Source organism: Scedosporium apiospermum, assembly GCF_000732125.1.
Source record: "Scedosporium apiospermum strain IHEM 14462 chromosome Unknown SEQ_SAPIO_0055, whole genome shotgun sequence".
NCBI classification, from domain to species: Eukaryota; Fungi; Ascomycota; class Sordariomycetes; order Microascales; family Microascaceae; genus Scedosporium; species Scedosporium apiospermum.
The window spans coordinates 254,133-276,551 of record NW_015971756.1 but is presented as its reverse complement, the minus strand read 5'-3'; the positions used below and the strand labels follow the sequence as shown (position 1 = coordinate 276,551).

The window sequence follows — 22,419 nt, the reverse complement described above, 5'->3', positions numbered from 1 at the left end:
AAACAGAATTCACGATTCTTGCGAAGTCCTCTTGAGAACCCATCTCCACGCATCTTCCCCGAACACAGTCACCCACCGCCACAAGCGACAAATGGGCTGCCAGAAATCTGGGTACGGGTCGGGTAAAGTTCTGTGTGATGATCTGCAGGGGGGCAACGCGAGAAAATTGTGGAGCTTTTCTTTCTCTGGTCCAGTTGTAATCTTGGGACCTTGGATCGGGAATTCGGCACAGACCCACTCCCGCCACCGCCCCGCTCGGAGAAGAAAATTTGGGGAAGCATTGGAGCGAGAGTCCGGGTTAAGGACGTGAGGATCCTCGAGGATATGGTCAGAGGAGTGCCCTCGTTGGGGGCGGGACAGGGAGGGAAATTCAACGGCACGAAGATACAAACCATCCATGGAACCCGCGGGCGATGCTGATCGCCAACAATCCAGTCCCACCCAGCCCGGCTCATGAGGATTCTGTTAGTTTGTAATCCAACATCTGCACCCATTGATGAGTCTGGGGGAGGAACCAAACTCGACCAGTGGGGCCGCTCTCCGATGCGAAGACGCTACTTGTACTCCTTTACCCTTGCCGCACCATTGGGGGTAATATCACAGTCATCCTACTCTGCTCGGGTCCGAGGCCCTAAGCCGGATTCGAAGCTTCTAGCCTAGGAAACAGTGGATTCAATGTCGTTGACTCGGCACATGCACTTGTTCAACGCCTTCCTAAGCCGGTCATGCTTCACATAGGCTTTGAAATACATCCATCACCTCACATACTTCGTACTTCATACAGTCTTTGCCATCACACCCTTCCTGCAAGGCAAGCTTCCCTCTCCTCTCTCCTTTGCTATTCTGCACCCTCTTTCTCTTTCTCCCTCGCTCCTTCGCTCTTTGGCCTCTCCATTCGCTGGCTCTGACTCCAACAACTTCCGTGACTGAGTGATCTAACTGTCACTGGTCTACTGTTGAAGCTAGTCACAACCCTTGCTTCGCACTCGCAACTCGACCACCCATTTCGGCAGCCTGTGCCGTTCTAAGTGATTCACGATGCCCTAACATTTCAAGTATAAATATCTAGACTCCTGTCAGATTCTTTCCCACCACACCCGCCCACTGCTGGGTACAGGCAACTACAATTTCAAGATTGGGATCAAGACTTCTTTGCTTCCAGTCTACTCCCTATACACCTTCACTTTGGATCGATTACTTCTAGAACACATCTTCGGGGTCGCGACATTCCATCACGGAGAGCGCCGACTACCGAAATTTTCGCCAACGCTTCTGTCGTAGTATTCATTCGCACCGATATCGCATAGCTGCTACAGTGTCAAGAAAATGACCAATCGAATATCTTCGGAACCACCTGGCGACGACAAGCTGGCTGCCGATAGGCGCAGCTCACCTTCCGGGTCTGATCGTCCATCTCACTCCGAGTCGCTCGTCAGTTCCGACCGCGACGAAATCGAAGCTGTGGAAAATGGCGGTTGGAAGCAGGATGAAGCAGGCGGGCTCTTCTCTGAGAAGCCTGTGATAGACGACTACTCACCACCGTCACTGCTTCCGGAATCGAGCAGCGTGAAGGACAAAGAAGTTGACCAGTCGCAACCCTCACTTCAGCAGGCTGAAGTGCAGGACCTCGAAAAGCAGAACCAGCAAAATGGGGTTCCTGCGGAACAGCAGCAACCGATCGCAAACGGCGATGCCCCCGAAGCGCAACGGACGCGGCTCGAAACTACCATTATCATGTTAGCTTTATGCAGTGCGCTCTTCCTCGCCGCCCTCGATGTTACGATTATCACTACCGCCGTTCCCACCATTGCCGCCGAGTTCAACTCAAATCTAGGCTACACCTGGATTGGCAGTGCCTTTATCCTCGCCAACGGCGCCTTTGTGCCGATATGGGGAAAGGTCTCGGATATATGGGGTCGGAAGCCCATCCTTCTGGTCGCTACCGCCGTCTTTTTCGTCGGCTCTCTACTCTGCGGTGTCAGCGTCAACATGGCCATGCTCATTGCTTCTCGTGCCGTCCAAGGTGTTGGTGGCGGCGGCATTCTCGCCCTTGTCAACATCTCCATCAGCGACTTGTTCTCCATTCGATCGCGAGGCTTCTATTTTAGCATTATCGGCATGGTCTGGGCTGTTTCGTCTGCCATTGGTCCAGTGCTCGGCGGCGTCTTCACAACCAAGTTGACGTGGAGGTGGTGCTTCTACATCAACTTGCCCGTCTCCGGAGTGGCCATGGCGCTTCTCTTCTTCTTCCTTAAGCTACACAACCCGCGCACGCCTATCAACAAGGGTCTCGCGGCTATCGACTGGCTGGGAAGCTTGACCATCGTTGGGGGCACCATCATGTTCTTGCTGGGCCTTGAATTTGGCGGCATCAGCCACCCGTGGACCTCGGCGACCGTTCTCTGTCTTATCATATTTGGTGTAATCACCGTTGGCATCTTTCTTTTCATCGAACACAGAGTGGCTCGCTACCCAATCGTACCATTATCCCTCTTGCGCGGGCGCAACAACGCGGCTTCGCTCTTGGTCGCCTTTACCCAGTCCACTGTATTCCTCTCTGGAAGCTACTTTTTACCACTCTACTTTCAAGGTGTTCTCGGCGTATCGTCTCTCAAGTCAGGCGTCTATCTCCTCCCCTTCGTTATCGCTCTATCCGTAGTGTCTGGCTTCATCGGAATGATCATCAAAGCGACGGGCAATTACAAGATCGGCATCGTTGTTGGCATGGTGATCATGACGCTAGGCTTCGGCCTGTTCATCGACCTCGATGCGCACAGTTCCCTCGCCAAGATGATCCTCTACCAAATCGTCGCCGGCATCGGCGTCGGCCCCAACTTCCAATCTCCGCTCATCTCCTTCCAAGCCGGCGTCGACCCGCGCGACATTGCCTCGGCGACCACGACGTTTGCGTTCATCAGGCAGATCGCGGGATCCATGTCCATCGTGATCGGCGGCGCTATCTTCAACAACGAAATGCAGAAGCAGTACCCAAAGCTCCTCGCCGAGCTGGGACCCGAGCTGGCCAATCGCCTTTCGGGCCAGAACGCGGCGGCGAGCGTTGCCCTCGTGGACGATATGGATCCGGCGCACGCGGCCGTGGCTAGGGACGCGTACGCGAACGCGCTGGAGATGATGTATATCGTCTACGTGGCGTTTGGGGCTGCGGGTGTGGTGGCTTCGTTGTTTGTGAGGCAGAAGAAGTTGAGCAAGCAGCATACGGAGCACCAGACGGGGTTGAAGACGTTGAGGAGTAGGGAGGGGAGGACGAAGAAGAAGAGAAAGAGCGAGCTGTGATGGGTTTGGCTATACTTCCCTCACACATCTTTATAATTTTAGGCTATTTTATAATTTGGTTTCCTTTTTTGTTGATTTATTATCCCTCCATCGCTTTGGGAGAATCTTGATAGCATGAAGCGGCGTTTCGGGGATTAAGAAAAGAATTGCACAGGGCGGCGTCCGGGGCTTTGCTTGGTGCAGATGACCTAGATTCTTGGTGCTTAGGGCCCGAGATATATATGTTAGCACTGCCGTACCGGTCAAAATATATAATAATAAAGTTGATTTTTTGGGGAGCTAATGGTGAATATGAGGTGAAGTCGAGAGTGAAGATCGACAGATCAAGGTGCGCGATGTGTCTCAGACCCCCTGGCTCTGGGCCGAGACTAAAACATTCCATTCAGGTTTCTAGAATCGCCAAACCTTGCGCTACAATATAAATGCGGGCAAGGGTCTGCCTCGGGAGAGCGACTGATGATCCACCTCATCCTTGAATCCGTGGGTATAACGATAACCTTCACCAGAAGCCTCAAGGCACGATCAACGGCCGTCTTGTGTCCCACGAGGACTGATGTGCGCGACAGCAATTTCATCTATTTTTCAACCAAATGGCTCGAGAATATCGAATACTATTGTTCATTTCATCTCATATTCTTCCTAGTCAACTGCCTTCCCACTCTATGCAACAAAAATTTACCCGTATCACTCTCGGGCTCGAATCCTGCGTCAGAAAAGCTTCGAATCAGGTCCGCAAAAGTCATATCAACCAGAGCAGCGCCTTTATCATTCCTCATGCCGTCTTCGACTTTGAGGGTTTCGACGCTGCAGAGCTTGAAGCCTCCCCGGTCGACGTACTCCCCGATCCTCTGGTCTTCGCTTCCGCCCTTTGTTTCTCAATCATGTCCCATGCGTCCTGTTCCGCCTTTTCAATTTTTTCCTTGGTTTTCTTTTTATCTTCTGCGACCACAAAGTTAGCCCCTCATTAATTCATGCTCTTCCATTTTGTGTCAAACCTTTCGACTGCCGTCCTCGCCATGCCCACATGGCCGAGGGAAGCTCCGGCTTAAAATCCTTCACTCCAATAACAAGATCAAACTGATCAGTATCCACGATGAGAAACCTCGTCCGGCGCTCTCTCACATCGTGAGGACGATGCCACCGAAGATAGACCTCTCGCTTGGGCGTAAACGTCCCCTCTACCATCTGTAGCGTCCGCTCAGTCTGTTCACTGACAGGAAGATCGAGAATCTTTTCCTCGTCCATTTTGTGCTCTGTGAGGATATCGCTCCTGATAAAGTTCTCTGAGCTTCCTGTGTCGATCTTGTTTCGCAGCGGGATGTATTCGAACTTATCCGCCCCAAAGAACCCGGCCAATTCGATAATGAGAATCACATCACGGGTGAAGTCAAACTTGGTCAGGGCTAGGACTTCGCGGAAGGCTCTGTGGGCGTCTAGCCGTTGTCGGACGGGAGGGCGCAAGCTATTTTGTGCTTCTGATTCTCGGCTTGGGGTCTTGTCCGTGGGCTGATCATCACTTTCGAGGATGCCCCCGTCATGAGAGTAGGCCGTTTCTTGTTCATGGATCAAGAGATTCATGGCAGAGCTGTGTCCCGAGGCTGTTAGCTATCTGGCCCCCTCGCTGAAGTCGTTGAACTTGGCCCAGTCCCAGCAATTCTCTTGTTGTAGGACCATCTGGGCTTTCCCGGGACCAACACAACCGAACTCATAGAATTCAGTTAGGCTTCTGGTAAACGTACCTCATCTGGAGGATTTGGCTCTCAGTGCGCAAACTGAAAAAGCTGTCAGTTATATCGTATTTTCTTCCAAACCAGGGAGGACTTTTCGCCACTAGTATCCGACTTACTCGGCAGTGAGGTGCCTCAGAAGAAGAACGGAATCTCTGAAAGAAGCAGAGCTGGTATGGACCATTGCTTCTGTTTGCCATACGCGTAGTATATCTTGAAAAAGATCCCGAGGGTCTCGAAACCACCATAGCACTTCCCAGTGCCGGCGAAAAATGTCCTCTAATTCTTCGAGTTGTTCTTTCGTCTCACTCCTCTTCTTGTGGCAGAGACGAAGACAGCTTGTGACGGACTCTGGCATAGATGATTGAGATGCGAGTGTTTTCAAGCATTCCTCGAAAATAACGTCACTCACTTCTCGCTCTAGCCTTACCCGAACGGTGGCTTCCGCAACCGTCAGTATTCTTACCAGATGGATCGTAGACATGAGATTGAAGATGATCAAGGTGCGGGTGGTAGGATCTATACAGATTATACCAATTACCCAAATGCCTGATAATGGATGCCTAGAAAAAAAGCAGTCTTCGGCTGCCCGATACGCAATGTTCACGAGGGCCATGGACAAGCGGCCTGAACTTGGGACATATAGGCTAGCTAAAGGAATGAGTGTTGACAGAAAAACGCAAGCGCACTTCAAGGCTCTTTTGTGAGCCTTGACCCGAGACCACAGGCTTTTAAGCATTGTGCAGGATGGCTTCGGCGAGAAAGGGCGGGGTTTGAAAAGCTACCTGTCCCTCCGCGAAGACAGCGCCGTACGGAGTCCATTTATATCTATGCTTTAACTATGGCATAACGCAAGGCTTCGTGGTTACACAGAAACTTCCCAGTCCCGGTGCCGGTCCGCCTCCTGCTTCTCACGCCTATCTGTCCAATCAACCATACAGTGAGCTGCATACACTTAAACAAGGCGAGGTGCATGAGCCTAGGACGTGTATAAGATGGCGGTGAAGCCCAGCACTCCGGGGTCTGATTAGCCCTTCCCCCTTATATCCAATGTAAAGCTCGTCCGGGATAGATTAACATCATGCCCGCCGAGCCTCATCCCGCCTATAAACGTCCTCTGGGTGCATTAAACCTGCTGGAGAGAGCTCAAAAGATGTCAGATACAACCTCGCAAAGAGGGACAGAAGCGCAAGGCTCTGGGTGCCCAATGGCCAATATACGGCCGTACAAGCCCCGCGACTATGAACGCCTTGTCAAAATTATGTCGAAGGATAGAAACTTGGCCATTTTCCGCAGATTCGAAGAGCTCAATTTCACCCAGCTTGTCTCCCTCCAAGCAGAGTTGATGGAGCTCCGGGCCTACTTGAGAATGCGACGACAGAGCGACCACAGGGAAAACCCAAGCTTTTCTCGGTCTTTCCGAGATATGAGAATCTCTCATCACGATCCCTCAGAATACTCGACCGGTTGCGCGATGAAATGCTGTATATCTGATCTGGATTTGCAAGAACTCTCTCAGCCCGAGTTGCTGTGCATGATCCGGGTGAAGTTGGCCGAATATAGTAAGCGCCTGTCTTGGTAGCATTTTGCTCTCAATATTTTATTTCATTACCTTGAAGTCGCCCCTTTGAGCATTTGAAGCTGATGCACGGCAGATGGACTCCTAATCCAAAGTGAGTTCACACCCCCCGCGTCCCAGTCGTGCTTGACCGAGGCCACTTACATCCACTGCGCCAGTGTCCCAACTTTCCGCAATACCAAAACCTCACAGGTCCCAGCTGAAGACTTTGAAAGACTGGCTCTTCCGACCCGATGGTGGTAATGGATTCCTCGAAGGTTCGGAAAAATTAATGTGGAACGACGATGACTTGAGGCGATACGTGTGTCTCGCCGATCCCGGTATCGAGACAGACCCCTTCACGACCTTCATAAGAGCTGTCATGTCCGGCGTTTTCCACAAACTTCTTGGAAGGCGAAGCAAAAAACGCATTATCGATGAAGAATCGGGAATGGTCTCGTACGACGATGAGGCGATGATGAAAGCGAGCAATGCCATCGTAGTAGTCGTTGCTTCGGCCGTGCCAGTCTTGACCATCTTCGTTCTCAATAGCCTGCAAACCACCGCTCAGCGCATCGGATTCACGGTTCTCTTTACTTCGATATTCGCGGCGCTGTTAAGCATCTTCAGTTCGGCCAAGCGCGCAGAGATCTTTGCTGCGACAGCAACGTGAGTGCCTCACTGGCATCGCGCACTTACATCCGCCGACAGACACTAACCTCGTTTCTCCACGCCTAGATTTGCTGCGGTTGAAGTGGTATTTATAGGATTTGCTCTCCAATCGGGGACCTCGTCTTAAATCCAGTCGTTCACGGCAGTCTCGAAGGAGGCAAATAAATCCCGCCGCACGGCACGGCAGTGAGTTCGATCAATCGCCCGCGTGGCATTTAGGCACATCGCGAAACTCCCTCTTCCTTTTCGTTTCCGCGCCCGCCCATTCGTTCATGTCGAGGCGAAATAGAGTGCCTCCTCCGCGTAATTATCTCCATCAACTGCTAATATGAGCGAATATGGAAAACTTCCGAAGAAGCTCTTTTAACCTCGTACTTCCCGATGGGGGTGGTATTGGGAGAAATTCGCAGCTTCACTTTCCTTGATGTGCCGCCCCGCAGCCTCTCATCGCCTCCGAACTTTCGCTTCTGGCTGGTTTAACTGAGCCGAGGCTGTTCTTGACAAATTGAAAGAAAAAAAGAGTCAGAGTCTCCTAGGAGGGTCAAATGAGAAAAAAAGACATGGCGAGATTGAGGATGACTGGCCTTTGGGCCTTGGCATTACTCGCCTCTTCTCTTTCAGCTACGGCGCAGTCTACGTTCGAGTTCCCTGATTGCGTGAACGGTCCCTTGGCTGATAACCTAGTTTGCGATGTGACGGTCTCCCACGCCGAAAGGGCAGCTGCTCTCGTCGGAGCCATGACGATTGACGAGAAGCTCGCCAATCTCGTCAAGTATGCCCCTCCCCCAGCTCCCATCCTACGGACCTCCCCTTTCTAACTGCACCCCCAAGTGCGAGTCCCGGCGCACCCCGTCTCGGTCTCCCAGCCTACGAATGGTGGAACGAAGCCCTCCACGGAGTAGGCTACTCCCCCGGCGTCAACTTCCAAGACAAGGGCGAATTCGCCTCCGCCACCTCCTTCGCGAACCCCATACTCCTCTCCGCCGCCTTCGACGATTCCCTCGTCCACGAAATCGCAACCGTGATATCTACCGAAACCCGCGCCTTCAGCAACGCCGGCCACGCCGGCCTCGACTACTGGACCCCGAACATCAACCCTTACCGCGACCCGCGCTGGGGCCGCGGCATGGAGACCCCGGGCGAAGACCCGCGCCGAATCAAAGGCTACGTCAAGGCCCTACTCTCGGGTCTCGAAGGCGACGACCCGTCGAAGAAGAAGATCATCGCCACCTGCAAGCATTATGCGGGGAACGACATCGATCGCTGGGAGGACGTCCTGCGCTTCAACTTCTCCGCCGTCATTTCGCTCCAGGACCTCGTCGAGTACTATCTCCCGCCGTTCCAGCAGTGCGCTCGCGACTCACGCGTCGGCTCCATCATGTGCGCTTACAACGCCGTGAACGGCACGCCCGCCTGCGCCAACACGTACCTGATGCAGACGGTTTTGCGCGACCATTGGGGGTGGAATGATGAGAATCAGTATATTACTAGCGATTGTAATGCCGTGGGGAACTTTTACGCCGACCACCACTGGGTTGAGACGGCGGCGGAGGCGGCGGCCAAAGCTTACGCTGCAGGCACCGACACCGTGTGCGAGGTTAATATGGCGACGGATGTCATCGGCGCGTGGAACCAGTCTCTGTTGACCGAGGAGACGATCGATAGAGCGCTCAACAGACTGTACCACGGCCTTGTTAGGGTGGGCTACTTTGACCCTCCGGACTCGTCAGAGTATCGATCCCTCACTTGGGAGGACGTCAACACCGAGCACGCGCAGCAATTAGCTCTCCAGTCCGCGGTCGACGGAATCGTACTTCTCAAGAACGACGACGCCGTATTACCTTTAGAGTATGACGCAAACACCTCGGTCGCGGTCATCGGTCACTGGGCCGAAGCTCCCGTTCAACTACTTGGTGGATACGCTGGCACGGCACCTTATTACATCACCCCCCGATCCGTCGCGGCAGCCATCCACAACTCCACACACTACGCCAACGGGCCGATTGCCCAAGACCTGGACGCAGACGATACTTGGAGCGAAAAGGCCCTCGAGGCGGCAAACAATGCTGATATAGTCTTTTACTTTGGTGGGCTCCGCATGACCATCGAGCGGGAGGATCGTGACCGCACGTCCATTGGCTGGCCGGCCGCTCAACTCTCGCTCATCCAAAAGCTCTGCGCCCTGGGTAAGCCGTGCATCGTCATCCAGATGGGTGACCAGATTGATGATGCCCCACTCCTAGAAAATAAGAACGTCTCGGCAATTTTGTGGGCGGGATATCCCGGACAGGCCGGAGGTGCAGCAGTATTTGATATTCTGTATGGAAAGTCTGCTCCTGCCGGGAGACTCCCTGTGACGCAATACCCTTCGTCGTACACCGAAGAGGTACCCATGACTGATATGACTCTGCGGCCGAGCGAGGTGAGCCCAGGGAGGACGTATAAGTGGTACAGCGACGCAGTTCTCCCGTTTGGCTATGGCCTTCATTACACCATGTTCGAGGTAGCTTTTTCCTTCGAGCCGGCCGTGTCCTATGATATCCAGGGCCTTATCGACGGATGTCAGAAAGACCACTTAGACCTCTGTCCTTTTGATACCATATCTGTGTCTGTCGAGAATACTGGGGATGTACTCTCCGATTTCGTTGCTCTCGTGTTCGTAAATGGCACCTACGGGCCGTCTCCACACCCGCTCAAGGAGCTCGTGGGATACCACCGCTTCCGAGGTGTGGAGGTGGGTGAGTCACGGGAAGCCGAGATAAGTCTGACGCTAGGTGACATTGCCAGAGTTGACGAGAGCGGAAACACAATCCTGTACCGAGGGACGTACACTTTGCAAGTCGATGTTCCTGCCCAGCACACGGTCAGTTTCAAGCTGACGGGTGACGATGCAATGCTTGACGAGTGGCCGCAACCTCCGGAAGACCTCGGCGCAGAGATCGAATAACCGATGACGTTTACATCGAAGGAGCGGGGGCGGAAAGGGAAGAAGGGGGGGGAAAGGGAAAAGAAATCGAGGACATACTGGAAAAAAGGGACCCCACCGCCCAGTCAACGAAAGCCACGAGTGACAAAAGGGAATGGGACGTACTGGGTTGGGAGAGGGAGATGCGTTGACCCGAAGACAAGATCCAATGCCAGGCCGTGAAATTCAAAAAAATCGGTCCTGTCGGTAGATGCCTCTTCCCAGTCCTGTTAAGAAATAGACAACCGGTCACTCTAATTTTAAACCTTTCGCTTACGCTCCAATAACCTCGAGGGAGCTTGAAGTCTGGCAAAACCCCGAGCGGCATGTAGTTGAAGCGCTGAAAGTGGTACGATGACTCCATGAGGAGGGCAGCAAATGTGACTTCCATTGACCTAGCCATGCCGAGAGTAGTGCCGTCCAAGTAAGTATCGTGACACAAGAGATTCTAGAATTCTATCGCATATTAGCTTGTTGTAAGTACCTCGGAATACGTCAGGGAGTGATAGCCAGCCCAACACTGTCAAGGTAGCAACCCCAAGGTTCGACACCAAACCATCTGATCACAAGGTCATCTTTGAGATAAGCCTGAGGGAGTAAAACATGCAAGTGTTATTGGCGCTGTATATGCAAGCGTTTATGCATGAATGAATACCGCCAAGGCAAATTTACAACGGGGTCTGGGGGCTCGAGCACGGTGGAGCGGCTTCACGGCATCGACTCTTGTGGTTGGAGATCGTCCCTAACGAATGTGGAATGGGGTAAGGTTCCAATGCGAACGCTAGCGGGACGCCACATGTCAACGCATTAGTTGTCTGATTCCGATGTCTCACAAACCAACCATGACGAATGCTGAAGACCCCATGAAGATGGAGATCTATCCATAGCCGTGACCGACCATCTGTGGACGTCGATGCAGAATCGACATTAAGCTCATCGGGTCGTCGGGGGTGTACAAAGTGCCGTGACAGCATGTGTACCCCTCATATGACCGTCGGCCTCTTGTCGCCTAAATAGGGGCCAGCGTGGAGGAGATGCGTACCGAAATTCCATAGGGATTGACTTTCGGGAGGGTAATACGGGCCAACAGGTCGGGACTGTGGGTAGTGATGCATGAGAACCTTGTCCAGAACCGTAGGCTATAGTACGTAGTACGTACCAGCAGCCGGGTCAACCAGACCGGGCCTGGACCCCGGAAGATCGCGAGGCTATATTCTGTGTGTTAGTGCTCGATGACGTCCTTGGGCTAACCTCGCCGAGGAAGACATTTTGGGTCGCTGCTTGACCAGAAATGCAACAACAGGGAGAAACCCACCGATCCTGCATGGGTATGGCGCTAAGGGGGAGGCGATAGCTGATAGTCTGGCGGGTCTGGCAGTGGCTTGCAGCTCCCCCGGCCCATGTTCGCGAGCGTCAGGTTTCTTAATTCTTTCGTGGTGGGATGGCCCTTAACCAAGCGAAAGGAGGCACGGGAAGAAGGAGCAAATCTCATTAGTAGGACTGTGCGTTGCATACAGACCCCATCCTCGGCCATCGAACCATCGTCGAGCTGATGGGAGGTCTTGGCAAGATTTCGAGATTTACGCAACATCGTTAAAAGTTCCCTAATAAAGGTCCTGTTAAGTGCCCGTCGTGCTGCCCGCATTTCCGTCGCCCAATGCCACCTCATGTGTAGTTGACGACGTTCCCCCATCCATTGGACGTCATCCTTCAACGTTGCAGCAGAGAAGTTCTGAGATTCGGCGACGCAAGCCGGAGACAAGGAGCTTCTGCTTGAAGTATCCAATTTCGCGACAAGTAACGTGCGTCGGGGTCGATGAGCTTCTAGGAATACCCCAGGAGGGGGATGCGCAATCCAGGCCATCGTGACCTCCTTCGGTTGGTTTCGGGGATATTAAAGCAGTCTCTATTCGAGGAAGCGGTCCATAGCTGTGATGTATCGAGAATCAGGAGTTTCCGCGGGAGTTGACGTGGCCGATCGGTGATATAAACCCCGGTTCTGGCACACACTGGCGCTGGCACCTCAGTCTCTTTCTTTCCTCAAGCTCCTCTTCCAGCAAGAAGCAACACTCAGAGGAGTACTCTCTGAACTGAACGCAACGCGGCCTTCAACGTTTCGCAATTCTACCCAACCCTCCAAGCTATATCTGGCGATGTCTGGGAACATTGTGGATGAAAAGGAGCCCCGACCACGGACTCCGACTCCAGACCCACCCCCACCACCGTAAGCTGGGAATACCAAGTAGTCCCTTGGACCCGCCCGGATGGTACGCTAATAAGGCATCCAGCCCACCTCCCAATCCTGTGATGGACGCCTTTGTTCAGGATAATGATAACTTCTATGATCGGAGTTTTGCAAGAGCACAGGGACCTGCAGGGGCCGATACCTCAGGCAACTCAACTACCTGAACAATGTTGGTGAGACGAGAGAAGGAAGACCTGGAAGCAACGTCAGGTATGCGTGCTACGAATTGCTCTTTGGATGGTACATTGGATTTGAATTTGAATTTGCTGATAAGTAAAAGGCAGGACTTATATAGGTTGTGCTGTGCATCAATGGAGGGTGACGACCAGATCGTCACGGTCATTTCTGATATGGTAGTATTTGGAAGTGGATGACTTGGGCTGGGAAGCGGGCAACAGCCGAAGGGGGAGGCAAAGATTTTCTTAAGAACTTGGAAGTATGGTTTTCATTGTATCTACCGGGAGACAGGGGAGAGAGTAGCGTCATGATTATACCCTTGAAGGAAGTCTGTTGGGGTCTCGACAAGATGGGAGAAGGTTGAGTGATGAGGTTTACGAGGCTGGAGCTCAGAATGAACGACACGGCCCAAACGGCAGATTTACGGCACAAATACTCGTTCGAACATTACGTCATTTTCTTATCTGGTACGAGATCCTGTGACTTCGCATGTTGATTAGATCGAGGAGCTTCGAGGAAGGAACGCCTTAATATGGAAATTGGCACATAGACCAGGCCATGTGGAAGGCGGCATTGCTCTTAGTGATTGATCGCGGGCCGCCTTCAAAACGGTTTTGGGCCAGATTTGATGGTGCGCGAACCGCTTAGTCATCACAGGATTTCGGAGACTTGGCGGCGGTGGCGGTCCGCGAACTCCCAGGACGTTTGCCTAGCCTATATGAAGTATTTCACTGACATCAATCACCCTTTAGACTGAGCCTCGACAGCATTGAAACGCATACCTCTACAGACCACATTTCCGACATCCAAGAATCAACAACTTCCATACCCGTCCTATTCCTCCTTCCACGAGCGTCACCCCCAATGGATCCCGCCCGGCGAGCTCGCCTCCAGGGCAAGGACTATACCCGAGAGCTCACAGGGCCAAAATTCGATCCCTTCACCCGCGTATCCAAACCGAAGAACCCCCCGACACAAGCCCAGTCGAGGTCCAAATACCTCACCCAAGATGAGCAGTCCGAGCAGTACGTCGCAGGCGAGGACAAGTTCGTTCTGAAACCGTCCAAGAAGAAGGCCGACATCCGCGTTCGCGAAAACCGAGCTACGCCCATCGACCTGCTCGCCTTCAATCTCCGCCACATCGACGCCGACCGCGATATCTTCGATGACGACGAAGACGATGTGGAGATCGATGTTCCCACGTCGGAGCAGGTCATCGACGCCCTAGACGCGCAGCAGCTGAAGGACCTCGACTCCGAGATCACACATTATCATACCCTCGAGATAAATCAGCGGAATCTCGAGTATTGGAAAGCCTTGCAGACCATCGCTCGCCACCGCCGCGACCAGCTTCTCAGCAAGGGAAAGGATGACCGTGCCATCGCATCCGTGGCCGACGACATCGATAAGATCTTGAGCCCGAAGACGTTCGCGCAACTCGAGACACTGGAAGGTCAAATCAAAGCGAAGCTCGACTCGGAGGAAGATATCGATACCGATTACTGGGAACAGCTCTTGAAGAGGTTAAAGGTGTGGAAGGCGCGCGCGCAGGTGAAGAAGATCTACCAGGATATTAAGGCGGCGCGGGTGGAGCTGCTCAAGAAGACAAATCCGGAGAAGGCTGCCGCGCTGGAGAAATCCGACGGATCGTTATTACCAACGACGGCGGCGGTGTTGGCGGGGGAAATAAGACGGCAGGGACCCGTGCAAAAGAGGCCAGAGGCGGCCAAACCCTTTTCAAAGCCTCCCTCACAGCTCGCCGCCCAGGGCTCCAGCGCGCCGCCGGGCACCGCCCGGTTCGCGCAGGCTCCGAACGACGACTTTTCGCAGACCACGAAGGCCCTGTTTGAGCGGGAGGTAGCCAGGGGTTTCAGCGAAAACGAAGAAATCTTCACCGCCGAGGAGACGGTACCCGGTGCGTCGGCGCCAAAGTGGGCGGGCAAGTACCGGCCGCGAAAGCCCCGCTACTTCAACCGCGTCCAGATGGGTTACGAGTGGAACAAGTACAACCAGACGCATTATGATCACGACAACCCACCGCCCAAGGTGGTTCAGGGGTACAAATTTAACATCTTCTACCCGGACTTGATCGACAAGACGAAGGCGCCAACTTACAAGATTATAAGAGAGCACGGCCGTAGGAGGGGCGAGTCTTTTACTCCAGCTGGCGAGGCGGACACCTGTCTTATTCGATTTATTGCTGGGCCGCCGTACGAGGACATTGCTTTCCGAATCGTGGATCGGGAATGGGATTATAGTGCAAAGAAGGATAGGGGCTTTCGAAGCACATTTGACAAGGTACGCTCCCCCACTCCCCTCTCCGTCCCCAATTATTTTTTTCCTTTTCCCTTTCTTCATGAGGATCGTTGGACGAATGGACTGCGTTTCGACGAAGCTTTGATTGGATCTTCAAGTGCTAATTTGCTATCTTCATGTAGGGTATTCTGCAGCTACACTTCCAGTTCAAGAAGGTAAGACATCACATTCCAGACCTCTGCCCATACCATTCCCAGCGTACTGACGTGTCTGAAAATAGATTTACTACCGGAAATGAAGATACCACCCATCTCAAAACGAACTCTTTTTGCCTCTGCTCCCGCTCCTACGATACATTATCAGGTCATCGTTCACCAGAGAACGAATGGCCGAGTTGGTATCCATACGCGCCAGCACCATCTTGTCCCCACAGAGGGACTTTCCACGAGATTCCGGCGCTGCCTGACCCAGCGCCTCAGCTATGCTCGCTCTCACTCCTCGATGGTGCCAATAGCATTTGGTCCCGTTAAAGCGCGATGTAGGCTCGTTCGTATTGAGTGTGGGGAGCAGACATTACATCGTCATCTCGTGTGGTCACTGGTTCGGAGCCCTCATGGACGGTTTGGCACATTAGGGATCACGTTCTATTGCGAATGGAATGGGATGAGTTCAGAGTATACGTACAATTTGGCAGGCTGAGAGAATTGTCTCCCACTATATGGCGCAGGTACAACTTAGCACTTTATCGTGTCGAAGGTGGTACTCCTACGAGACTTGTATATAGATTAGACGCAAGCTCACTCAGACCTGAAGGGCTTCCGCTAAGACTTTGATCTACTTTTAATCTACGTCGCTGCTCTGGATCTGCAGATGTTTATTGAATGACACTATTGAGACTATGTCCTCGCATTCTCGGTAGCGCAATCTGCATAGATACAGCCTCTGCCGTGATTGCATGATTATCATCAGCTAATTCAAAGCGATCCGTATGGTCCTATCCCAGCGACACCAGACCCAACTCTCGTCCAGACTTGAATATTGGCACTTGCCCCGCGTCGCAGTCAACAGCCTAACCCGTCGTGCCTGCCGCCGTATAAGCTCACACGGCTACGCCCCCTCCCTACATCCTGTAGATGCATACAGATGCAATAATAGCCCAGATATTGCTGGGTCTTACATTTCCCCATCTCGCTTCCCCATGGCAAGCAGAGGTGTGAGGGAGTAGGGACAGAGACTAAACGGCAGGGACTGCAACGTCACAACGGGGTAGGGGAAAAAAGGAAGCCTACCCTCTTCATGTTACCAGAAATACAGTTCTTGATCTCCGTTAAATAATGTAGGGCTACCATGTCCCTTCTGTATCACCAACGCTTTCTGTTCGCCTTCTTGCCGAAAGGGGATGTTTCTTTCTGAGACCCAGGGCGAATGGAGTAGTGGTATGATTGGCTCGGGGTTGGCGAACTTTGTGAGGATGCAAGTAGCCGTCAGAGAAACTTCTGTCTCCCGTCAAGGGGTCAGTCTCCTAGACACCGCCACGCGGGCAACAGCTGTGTGATATTCAGGAACAACCCATCAATGTGTCAGTGATATTGTACCAGCGACAATCTCTTGACTGAACTCGCCCCTCTTTTAGTATTGGGAATCAGAAACGATGGGCCTTACGGGGATAGATGGCAGTAGGGGTGTGTTGTGAATCATTCACCCTCAACTTGACACATCCTCACTGGGTTGTACAACGTCCCAGTCAGAATTAGGTTCGCTTGAACGCCTAGGATTCGCCATAACCAATCTATCAACTTATCCCTCACGCCTCTTCTCTTGAGCCTCTTCCCCTGGACATGTGGGTGCGATTGCTTTCGTTATGCTCGCTTGTCTGCAACGTTCCCCGGGTCGACCTGAAATGTAGATGCCATGAACCGTTAGCTACGTCCTTCTAGATGTTTTCCTTGGAAGTCTAAGTTGGGGGATGAATGTGCAATTGCGCAAAAGCGCAAAGGAAACGGTGGGAATGCAAGCCTGAGAGGAGCAAACCACGCAGCAGAATTCCAAGGGAAACTAAACTGCCGGCGTGTCCCCGTTAGATCTTGGCGACACGGAAGGATGCGGGCAGAGGGAGAATTGCAGGACGTCAGAAAAAGCAGCTTCGATATCTAGAAAGGCCCGGGATCGAGCATCCCTTCTCGATGACCTGCAGAGACTGACGGCTAGTGGAGAACGAGACGGGCTTCTAGAGACCTTCCATCGGTTTTCTTGTCTAGGAAATTTTGCCGTCTGGGGTACAAAGGAGGATGGGGATCAACTTGGAGAGTGCTAGGTGTGTTGCGTTCCATGTTTGCAAAGCAAGTTGCGTCAGATAGGGGGAAAGGATAGGGCCAAACTGGAAGAAATGAAGACAACCGACATAAGAAAAGGAGAGAAGAAAAAGAGATCAAGAACACAGGACTGAAGGAAGGGCAGGTATCTGGAACCTCTTCCCAATGCGCGTAGGATTAGATCCCTACGCGCAATCTAGAAAGTAATGAGTGTGGGGACGCTCGTAAAGCCCCCAGACTGTCACTCGGCGATGAGGAGATGAGCTTGGCAGCAGACATTCGTTGATGCCACGAGTAAGCAATCTGCTTTGCATAGTGGCACACAGCATACAGTGTAGGCTCAGTGTTGCGTACACATACTCGCGTACTTTCTTGCTGGATGCTGCAAGATGCTACATTCAGATTCGTTTGCCATCAAGCAAGATGGGAGTCCTTTTCCTTTTCTGAACAGAGGTTCTTCTTGCATCAGTGAACCGAGTAAGGTGGAGTACTGCGTGAAGAAGGGATGGATATTGGGGAATCAAATCAGTTCACGAGGGCCGATTGGTGAGGATGTCCCAACATCCCACGCCGGCCACGCTAAGGACACGCCTACAAACGAGAGGACTCCACAGAAGGGGAAGAAGAGAGTGGCCTTGATTGTGTGCTCTTCATTGATGAGTCGGGCCCGAGTGGCGAGCACCCTTGTAGTGGCCAGAAACAGTGATCGAGATCATGCAGTTGGAGCATCCTGAGCCGTGGTAATCTTGATGCGAAGAAATGATTCTACTTAGCATTAATCGGGAGCTGTACTTCGTATGAAGCGGAGAGGAGCGAGGGCCAAGATGGCCAGACTTTCCAGTGGAGGAGGTCACACTAGACAGAGAGAGTCCAATAACCCTTATGGATGTACTTGGTACTAGCCTCGGAGTACGTGAAGGAGCACGAGTACCATGAGGTGGGTGGACGGAGGCGACTTCCCTCCAGGTTCTGCGCCCACCAACAGCCCGAAGAAGAGAGGGAAGTCGCAGCACAGTCTGGAGCGCGTCATACAATCTCATCTCAAATTGTCGGATACGGCACGGATTGCAATGCTAGAGATTCAGTTCATTATTTTGAGTTACTGAATTTGAAATTTCACAATCAGTTGCAGGGTATTACCTGATGATGATCCAGTTTGATGTTAGATACACTTACACTCACACTTGCAACAGGCAGAGCGGCCAACGGCAACACCGCAGTCTGGATGGCATCCGGTCACTGCAGTGTACGCGGGTACTCGCTTCTCTGCCTACACTGCACGCCCCTATGTAGAGGATGTAGGTGGAGTGTTTGGAAGAAAGATCTGGGGCCGATGTGAGTTGAGCTTTGTTTCCATCGTCTGGCCAGCTCTCCACTCTTGTTCGCCCCCAGACTCCCAGCTCACTATGAGGCACGGAGCACGAGCAGCCCAGCCAACATGCAAACTCATCGATGAATGCCAACACCCACTCACATCCATCCGATACTCTCTGAGAAACGGCTGCGTTGGCCTGTAGTGAGTACTGTAGTACTTCAATTTGTCGAGGAGAGGGCAGCGAAGTGTACGAAGTACAATTGTACTCATTGATCAAATTTGTTGTGGAAGTTGAGTTTGGCGTTTCAATTGACGGTACTTACCTTCGTCCTGAAGTAATAACCCTTGTCTTCGCGTGGATCTCCATTCCCACGCCTCACACGCCTCACTCCCCCACCAAGGCCATCTGCCACCCCCCTAGACCCATGTTTTCCTCTTTACACCCCTCTCTTTTAACATTGAGGACTGTATCCGCTTGTATACCAATGTATTACTAGCCGTACCCTCCTCCACCGTATCACCGTATCTACTTCGTCCAGGATGCCATCTAGGATGCCCCCGGGTTGTCTCTGTCCATGTACTATCAACGAGGAAGGTAGGGTCTCAAACTGCTCTGATCGACACGGCTCGCTCACACCCCCCCGCCCTTCTTCCCCTACCCGTACCTCGATGCCACACTAAGTACCTTTCCAGGTTCTATGTCCCGTGGTTTCCTTATTCGATACGGAGGTGACGCTAGATACACCCGTCTCTTCCCTCCACATCAACTTGATGTATTGATCCTCATAGAAAGAAACGCCATACCCATGGCTTAGCCTTCCGCCTTCCATATCAACCTTCTTTAACTTAGCTTCTGTTCAACCCACACGCTGCCTCTCCGGTTTTCCTCAAGACTTCTTCTATCATTAGACGCAGACTTCTTCTTGGAAAAGCCGCCCCTCCAACTCATCCAGGTTTTCTGAAACTTCCCTTAGCCGTCGTACATTCTTATCTTCTTGTCTTGTCCGTCTCGTCTTTCAAACGCCTTAGTCTCACACGCCGGTTTCAGTCGTCTCAAGTCCGGCTAGGCCCAAGTCCTCTCAGGATCGTCTGACTTCTCCTCCGCTGCTTCGCTGCGTCTCTTGATCCAAGGGCGAGAACTAAGACAAGCCACCCCGGGTTTCAGCCCACTCTCCTCCGCTTCTTCTTCTTCAGGAACCGCAGAAGATCTAGTCTGTCGGTCTCATCTGCGAGGCGGAGAATCACCATATGGAACCTCGGTATTCCGACAATCTTCGACCCCCCGTGTATCCCACCCGACAGGTCCTACCAGGAAACATGCCTTATTGTGACGGTATGGAATCAGCATCGGCGCCATTCTATTCCAACCAGGCTTTCCTGGAACAGCAAGTGTCTGATACAACATCGACCCAACGTCATTCTCAGTCATATTCGCATCACCATCGAAGGATCCCATCGCAACCGAGCCACCAGTCTGCCACCCCGTGGTCACCTCCGGAGGTCAACAGAGAACTGGAACATTACTCTTACCAACGGTCCCCAACGAATTGCGAAAATCTCACTCCCAATTATAACCAAGCACCCATATCCCCAGTATCGTGGTCGTCTCCAAGGCAAATGCCCTTCCAAACCCCTGGCGAACATTTTCGACCGCACCAGTCAGCGCCAGCTATGAGGGTCTACACCCCCGCCGAGGACGACGGTTCCGCCGCATTCTCTCACCCCATGGTGAGGAACGACAGCATTCCACACTGCGCCTATCCCACCGTTCGACATGACGGCATTTCCGAAAGACGCTCTCCCTTTGAAATCAAGCCAGAGGTTCACTACTCTTCCCCATCGACGACTCAATCGCTCGAAATGCAGAGCCCCTTTAGCGAACACGGTGCCGATGCTATGAGCCCCCCAAGCCCGGCTTCTGAAATGAATGATCCGCCATCCACCGTGGACGTGAATGCGCACCATGAACCTTACGCCCAGCTCCTTTACAGAGCCTTCATGAGCCATCCAAGGCACGCTATGACGCTTCAAGAAATTTACCAGTGGTTTCGAGAGAACACTGACAAGGCCAAGGATGAAGGGAAGGCCGACAAAAACGGCAAGGGTCAGGACGGCTGGAAGAATAGTATTCGACATAACCTCAGCATGAACAAGGTAAGTGCTTCTCACATGGACACGATACACATTTTCTGTCTGCGCCGGAAAGCATGCCTCGGAGTCAACCAATAAGACAATGAAGCGCCGCAAGCAAAGATATCATGCTAATCTTACCGGGGGTCAATAGGCCTTTATAAAACGAGAGCGGCTCCCCCCAAGTGAGAGGATTGGAGATTCCACTGGAGTTGGAGACTTAAAACGAGCGGGCGAATGGGTGCTTGAAGGGTGGGCTATCGAGAATGGTATCAAAAGTACGACATATTACAGAAACGGCAAAGGGGCTCGGCGGACCGGCGGCGGCAGGCAAATCTCCTACAGGAACCCGCACGTTATTCTCTCTTCTCGGCGTCAACAACCACCTCAGAACCAACGGAGGCTCTCGGGACGAGCAATGTCAGGCCGAAAAGGGGGGTATGCCTCGAGTCAATGTCAGTGGAGGAGACGACTGGAGATGCAGAACCAAGCTCAGCGGCAGTCGTCCGCATTAAGTTCGGGCTATGGGCCAGCTCTTCCTCCGTGGTCTGAGATGAACAGGACGCCGGAGATGATGGAGGGGATGGTGGGGGCAACAGGTTCCGCCCTTCGAACGGAGACGAATGAGCCCTTGACCCCCCCGGAGGGAACACCAATGAATTACGAGATACAGGCGCCTCCGGTTTCTGATCCGAACGCTTCTATAATTGGGAGCGGCAGGGGATACGGGCCATGTCACTCTGGGCCGCTAGATCTTACTGCATTCGACCTTGCCGAGATTTCTGGAGTCTACGCTGGCGGACAAGTCTTTGCCAATTTCGAGATGCGCACTTTCCGTGGGCGCCTCTAAGTGCAGTGTGGCATTCGGCGCACCCCATGTCCAGGGATGAGTGACGGCATTCGACGAATAAGAAAAGGGAGAGAATAAAAAAAAAAGAAAAAAAAAAAAGAGCGCGCGACAAGGCACCGCCAACCTTCACTCAGGATCTCTGGCACAATGGTCTATTCCCCCCCTCATATCTTTCCCCTCCGTTCCGGCAGTACATCCACGGGCTGGGCCCACTCCTCACCGATTGCTCCCTTGACACCATTCCCGTTTCCCAGCCTGGTTCGGTCATATTGGCCAAGCCCGCCAGGCTTTCCGCCCCTACCTTACCGCGTGGGACTGGGACGACGGACCAAGCGCCAGGCCCTAATGCTTACACGAAACACCATTGCTAACTCGTCTACTGGTCGACTCATGGGGTTGGCCAGGCCTAGGCAGGCCGGGCTCGCGGAGAGGCCAACTTTAGCCCCCATTTTGGCGCCGATGCCAGTGAATGGTATGTAGCACATTTGGCGTTGGTTGGTCAGCTGCGCTTGATCAACTCCTCACTGCATTGATGGCACCCCGGGGTCGATGAACGCCGAAACGGCTTGGTACACACTTGTCATCGGCCGTTTTCTCCCACGCCAGGTACCTGGCGTTTGACTCCATTCTTTGACGACTCACTACTTTACCACTCATCTTCATCCTCTTCGTCCATCTCTGTCTTTCCCACCATATTTGTTTTTAATCTCCGGAGACTATTTCCTCTTCACGCAGCTATTTTATTTGGGTTAAAGATGGTCGGCATCGCGCCGACCCGGGCTCGCGCATCTGGGAGGACTTTTGTGTTCTTTCTTCTTGCTTCTTGGGTATGCGACGCGGATCGTTTTTTTTGTTTCTTTTCTTTTTTGTTTTCTTTTTTCCTTTTTCCTTTTTGTTCTCCTGTTCTCTCTTTTTTTT

At 52.7% G+C, this 22,419-nt stretch overlaps 4 protein-coding genes and 1 pseudogene across 4 annotated transcripts; 4 read left to right on the top strand and 1 right to left on the bottom strand.

Moving 5' to 3' along the window:
- Positions 1 to 1,326: 1,326 nt before the first annotated feature.
- SAPIO_CDS1288 lies at positions 1,327 to 3,294 on the top strand (annotated as a pseudogene; the record flags this gene model as incomplete).
- A 582-nt stretch (positions 3,295 to 3,876) lies between these two features.
- On the bottom strand, positions 3,877 to 5,205 carry SAPIO_CDS1287 (uncharacterized protein; the record flags this gene model as incomplete). Its single annotated transcript, XM_016784591.1, has 5 exons — positions 3,877 to 3,905; positions 3,974 to 4,160; positions 4,417 to 4,879; positions 5,034 to 5,066; positions 5,141 to 5,205. The coding sequence occupies 5 exons, from the start codon at positions 5,203 to 5,205 to the stop codon at positions 3,877 to 3,879; spliced, it is 777 nt and encodes a 258-aa protein (XP_016645707.1).
- A 1,460-nt stretch (positions 5,206 to 6,665) lies between these two features.
- Positions 6,666 to 10,198, top strand: SAPIO_CDS1286 (Xylan 1,4-beta-xylosidase; the record flags this gene model as incomplete). Its single annotated transcript, XM_016784590.1, has 5 exons — positions 6,666 to 6,694; positions 6,793 to 7,248; positions 7,318 to 7,336; positions 7,884 to 8,023; positions 8,083 to 10,198. The coding sequence occupies 5 exons, from the start codon at positions 6,666 to 6,668 to the stop codon at positions 10,196 to 10,198; spliced, it is 2,760 nt and encodes a 919-aa protein (XP_016645706.1).
- A 3,304-nt stretch (positions 10,199 to 13,502) lies between these two features.
- Positions 13,503 to 15,192, top strand: SAPIO_CDS1285 (uncharacterized protein; the record flags this gene model as incomplete). The annotated part of the gene is made up of 3 exons (XM_016784589.1): positions 13,503 to 14,936; positions 15,077 to 15,109; positions 15,175 to 15,192. The coding sequence occupies 3 exons, from the start codon at positions 13,503 to 13,505 to the stop codon at positions 15,190 to 15,192; spliced, it is 1,485 nt and encodes a 494-aa protein (XP_016645705.1).
- A 5,000-nt stretch (positions 15,193 to 20,192) lies between these two features.
- On the top strand, positions 20,193 to 21,501 carry SAPIO_CDS1284 (uncharacterized protein; the record flags this gene model as incomplete). The annotated part of the gene is made up of 2 exons (XM_016784588.1): positions 20,193 to 20,675; positions 20,806 to 21,501. The coding sequence occupies 2 exons, from the start codon at positions 20,193 to 20,195 to the stop codon at positions 21,499 to 21,501; spliced, it is 1,179 nt and encodes a 392-aa protein (XP_016645704.1).
- Between the last annotated feature and the right edge of the window lie 918 nt (positions 21,502 to 22,419).